The sequence below is a fragment of the Apium graveolens genome, chromosome 8 (genome assembly GCF_009905375.1).
Source record: "Apium graveolens cultivar Ventura chromosome 8, ASM990537v1, whole genome shotgun sequence".
Taxonomy (NCBI): domain Eukaryota; kingdom Viridiplantae; phylum Streptophyta; class Magnoliopsida; order Apiales; family Apiaceae; genus Apium; species Apium graveolens.
The window spans coordinates 177,426,964-177,432,544 of NC_133654.1; the positions used below are offsets into that span (position 1 = coordinate 177,426,964).

At 35.2% G+C, this 5,581-nt stretch overlaps 1 protein-coding gene across 1 annotated transcript; it reads left to right on the forward strand.

The window, feature by feature from the left end:
- The first annotated feature begins 2,249 nt into the window (after window positions 1-2,249).
- LOC141680162 (uncharacterized) lies at window positions 2,250-4,967 on the forward strand. Its single transcript, XM_074486461.1, has 6 exons — window positions 2,250-2,887; window positions 2,996-3,164; window positions 3,302-3,781; window positions 3,881-4,161; window positions 4,245-4,412; window positions 4,526-4,967. The coding sequence occupies exons 1-6, from the start codon at window positions 2,250-2,252 to the stop codon at window positions 4,965-4,967; spliced, it is 2,178 nt and encodes a 725-aa protein (XP_074342562.1).
- The last annotated feature ends 614 nt before the right edge of the window (window positions 4,968-5,581 follow it).

The following is a 5,581-nucleotide window of genomic DNA, read 5'->3' on the forward strand; positions in this document are numbered from 1 at the left end:
TTTCAATAAAAATTTTAAAATAATTATTTAAGTTATATTTATTTTCAAATAAACTGATTTTTTTTATAAAATATAAAAGTTTAATTTATAAATGCCTTATTCATTTTAATATGCTAAAATATATCCTTAAAAAATTTAAATTTAATATTTTATTATGAAAATAATATATATTTAAATCACCTAAACATAAATATAATCTTTTATTTAACAAAAATTAATAAAATTTACACGGAACCCCATGAAAAAGCTGGGCGGCAAAACTAGTTGCTTCTCTCACTTTAACCATTTCCCTCTCAGTCTAACTCACTCTCTCTCACTCTAACTCACTCTCTCTCACTCTAACCCACTCTATCTCTCCCTCTCTCTCTCTCTCTCGCTCTCGCTCTCACTCTAACTCTCTCGTAAAGCTCTCAACTCTCTCTTATTCTTGCAAATCAACGATTTAACGATTAACGATTGAGGCTTTGGGTTCTTCAAATTAGGGCTTTTAAAATCAGGGGTTTTTGAAATTAGGGCTTTTTGTTTAATTTACTCTTTTTATATTTTAATTAATTGGTCTCTTGTTTTGATTTAAATTAGGGTTTGGAGCTTGTTCAGTCGGGTTGGAGCTTATTTAGTCGGGTTGGTGCTTGTTCAGTCGGGTCGAGCTTCGATTTGCAGGTATCAAACCTTTGTTACTTCGGGTTATGCATATTTGTTATACATGAATGTTAGGGATATCGATTTGGGGCTATTGAATGTTATGCGTATTTGCATGTTATATGTTATATGTTATGCATATTTGTTATATGTTACTATTGGGTGTTTACTATTGGGTTTTTTTTGTTATATGTTATCGATACGGGGGTATTGGGTTATATGCGTATTTGCATAATGTTATGAATGTTCTGCATTTTTTGTTCAGTCGTTTTGTTATACATGAATGTTATGAAGTATTTGCTATTGGGTGTTTTTTTGTTATATGTTATGTGTTTTTTTGTCAACCATGAAAGGCTGTTACTCTCTATAATAGGCATATCGGTTTTAAAATCAGAATAGTTGTATTTATTTGTTTTAAATAAGTGGAGGCAACATCTGTTTGTTCTATATATATAGTTGCATTTATCTATTTGTGAATACTGTTTTTGCACTTTTATTGGCTCTTGTAATTCCTTCTATTAGTGCTCAGGCCCCTAAGTATTACTAGTGTACTACTAAAGTTTACAAGTTACAAGTAAATGAAGGATTAGGCAGAAATTGAAAAAAGTATGGTGGGAGCATTCACGAATTGCATGCAATAATTATTGAACATTATTATTTATTGTTGTTGAACACGAGAGAAGAGAGGGGGTTAGACTCGGGGACGTGACCATAAGTACATATATTGTTTATGTTGTTGTGTATGAAGTATGAACACCATATGTTCATACTATTATGTGATACAATGTCTATTAATTGATAAGTATCGATATGGGATGTGATACAGGCCTGCTTTTTTAGTCTTGTATCAATGTAATTAGTAATCTAGTTAAGTTATATATTAAGGAATACATATTAAATGTAGTTCTTTTAGCTCACTAGTCTTTGTACGTGAACTAGGCTACTTTGGTGCCTTTCTTACCCTTTTAGTATAACATTATCCTGCTTCTTAATTGTAGTAATGGACGAGGATGAAAATATTTGGATATACCTTCCAAAGCATAGTCAAGGATATAGGAAAGGGGTTAATGCATTTTTGGATAATGCCTTCCCCAAATTGGCAGTAGGTGATGAAATGACATGCCCTTGCCGGAATTGTAAAAATAGTAAGTGGCAGCGTTGAGAATTTATCTACGATCATCTCATATGTAGTGGTCCTTACCCATTATATGTGAACTGGATTGTAGAAGTTTCACAGATTTTAAGTCCAAATAATGGTAGTGACGATGAAGATATGGACTGGGAGAATAATATACATTTTGGAGATAATTTAGATGAGATGCTGGACCGTACAAATGGACCAACTGTTGATTCTAAAAGATTTTATGAGGAGGGAAAACAACCTTTATATCCAGGCTATAAAAAATTCTCATGATTAAGTTTTATTGTCCGACTTTATTCCTTAAAATGTGTTCACGGAATTACAGAGTCAGGATTCGGGGATATACTAGAGCTGATCCGAGATGCGTTTCCAGAGGCAAATATACCATTGTCTTCCTATGCTGCAAAGAACGTGATTAAAGAGTTAGGGCTCGATTAATAAAAAAATACACGCATGCCCTAACCATTGTATGTTGTATTGGGGTGAAGATGAAAAAGAGGACTCTTGCAAAACTTGCGGCCTTTCAAGATGGATTGTATGCGAGAATAAAGGCACTTCAGACAGTAATCTGGAGAAGGTGATTCACAAAGTCCCGGCGAATGTGATGCGGTATTTTCCACTAAAGCCAAGGCTGCAACGACTCTTTATGTGTAAAGATTTTTCGGAACTTATGGTATGGCATGCAGTTGGACGTCAAAGGGATGGGAAACTTAGACATCCCGCTGATGCCGAAACTTGGAAAACAATGGATGCGAGATATTCCCAGTTCTCGTCAGAAAATAGAAACATCAGGCTAGGTTTAACAGCTGACGGTTTTAACCCTTTTCGTACCATGAATACAAATCACAGTACTTGGCCAATTGTTTTGGTCAATTACAACCTTCCACCCTGGTTGTGTATGAAGCCAGAAAACCTCATTCTGTCAACTCTTATTTCTGGTCCAGATTCTCCTAAAAATAGCATCGATGTCTATATGCAACCTCTAGTGGCTGAGTTGACAGAATTATGGAATGAAGGCATACAAACCTATGATGCCTTTACTGATCAAACCTTTATCTTACGTGCAAGTATTCTCTGGACAATTAGCGATTTCCCAGGATATGCGATGTTATCGGGATGGAGCACGAAGGGTTACTTAGGGTGTCCCGTTTGTAATTATGAGACATCTTCCATGTACCTAAAATATAGTAAAAACATGTGATATATGAATCATAGGAAGTTTCTCGATCCCGATCATAAGTGGAGGTTTGACAAAAGAAGGTTCAACGGACAAATAGAAATGAGACAACCCCCTGCAATTCTGTCAGGAACAGACATAGAAGATTTGCTGTCTAATTTCCAAAATCAGTTTGGAAAAAAGAAGAAGGAACCAGGACGAAAAAAGGTGAGGAAGGTTGATTCCCCCTTAAGAAAAAGTCAGTTTTTTTCAATTTACCATATTGGAGTCATAATTTGCATCAACACAACCTCGACGTAATGCATATTGAGAAGAATGTTTGTAACAACATTCTTGGCACTCAGCTAAATATGGCTGGCAAGACAAAGGACCATGTGAATGCACGTTTAGATTTACAAGAACTTGGCATTAGGAAGGCCCTTCATCATGTTCGATCACTTGATGGGAAACACCTTGAAATTAGGGCTGCCGTATTTGATATGACAAATAAAGAGAAAGATTTATTTTGCGCAGTACTGAAAAATGTGAAATTGCCATATGGTAGTGCATCAAATATCAGTCGATATGTGCACACGAAAGAGAGGAAAATCTCTGGCTATAAGAGCCATGATGCTCACTTTCTCTTGCACTATTTGCTACAGTTTGCGGTGAAAAAATCACTAAAACCTGAAGTTGCGACAGTTTTTATCAGACTAGGGGCATTTTTGAGAGGTATTTGGAGCAAAGTTATCGACTTGAATGAACTTCGAAGGCTGCAACAAGAAATTGTGGAAATCCTTTGTCAATTTAAGAATATATTTGTGAATGCCTTCTTCGACATAATGGTACATTTACTAGTTCACTTATGCAGTAAAGTGCAATATGGTGGACCGACACACGTTCGCTCCATGTTTGCTATTTAGCGCTATTTGTGTAAATTAAAGTCTTATGTGCGAAACAGAAGCAAACCAGAGGGATCTATTGCTGAGGGTTACCTGGCGGAAGAAGGCTTGCCATTTTGCTCAAGATTCTTGGGTGGCGATTCGGGATCAAAAATTACAAAGCCTGCTAAATTTGGAAGTTGTCCAGAAAAATTAGAGTACCATATTGGTACGAGAAGAAATAAAGATGGAAAATCAATTCATTTGAAAGAATCTCAATGGATGGCAATTCATCGCTATATTTTATTTAACAACGGAAATAAAGAGATAGAGTCTTTAATTGAGTAAGTATTTACTTGTTCTTTATTTTACTTATTGTAGAACTAGCGTTCTGTTCCAAATTTTTTAAACTAAATAATTAATGTAGGGAGCATCGTGCTTTAGTTGCTGGTCAAGCAAAATTGAAAAGGTATAAAAGGGAGAGAGAACATAATGACAATTTCTGGAAGTGGATGAAGGAACATGTTACAAATAAACTGAACATTTCGAGAGAACTAGAAGTGCTTGCGATGGGGCCTAATAGAGTAGCTAAGGAGTACAGTGGATATGTAATCAATGGATATAGATTCCTTTCAAAGAACAGAGATGCCAAATGTAAAACACAGAACAGTGGTTTTTTTTTACGGCTTTGACTACAAGTTTTGCTAGTTCAAAAGATGAGAACCCAACAGTTGGCAATGTCAATTACTATGGGGCAATTGAAGAAATAGTAGAAGTCGACTACTGGGGTGAATTTTCAGTTGTCGTATTTAAGTGTTGTTGGTATCAAGAAGAAAAGGATGTGTATGGGCTGACTAGGGTTAATTTTAATAAATTATGCCAACAGTCAGATCCTTACGTATTGGCTTCACAAGTACAACAGATTTTCTACATAGAAGACCCGGTTGATAAGATGTTGTATAATGTTATCAAGCGCCTACCACGGGACTGGTGTGATGTTGAAAATGATAATGTAAATAAAGGCCAAAATGATACTGGTTTACATGATATACACCTTGAAAGTCAGATTGATGAAGCTAGTTGGTGCAGGGATGATGTCCCAAAAAGACAAGTCCCCATCCATCCAGATGAAGGGAATGAACCTGCCTAATTAGTCATTCAGTGAACTTAGCATTGTACTCTTATTGTAATACCCTAAATTTTCACTTAGTGAATTGAGTACATTCATCTTTTTATGCTGCTCTTTAATTTATATAAACTCAACTTGTTTCTTCTAGTAATTTTGTTCGTATTATAATTTTACTGCGATTGTTGCCGCATATTATCTGTCATTTTGTTTGTATTGTATTTTACTGTGCTTGATGCCGTATATTATATGTCATTATGTTCATATGTCATATTACATTTTTGCTTCTTATTTTATTGTTCATTTAATTACATTTTAATGTAATGCATTTAATTATATTTTTGCTTTTTATTTTATTGTTCATTACTTGCAAGAATTGCCAGAAACTCAACTTGTTTTTTTGTATAGGATGGGAGGATTTCATATCACAATCCACCACCAGGGAGAATTTCAAAGAACAAGATATGCTGGTGGGAAAGAGTTTCTTATAAGGGGTGTCGATCCTGATAAGTTTTCTTATACTGTCTTATTGGAGCATGTCAAAGACGATCTTCATTACTCAGAAATTGGAGGAATTTATATCCAAGATAAGTTGGGAGACTGGAAATTGGTAACAAGTGATTCTGACATGTTTACAC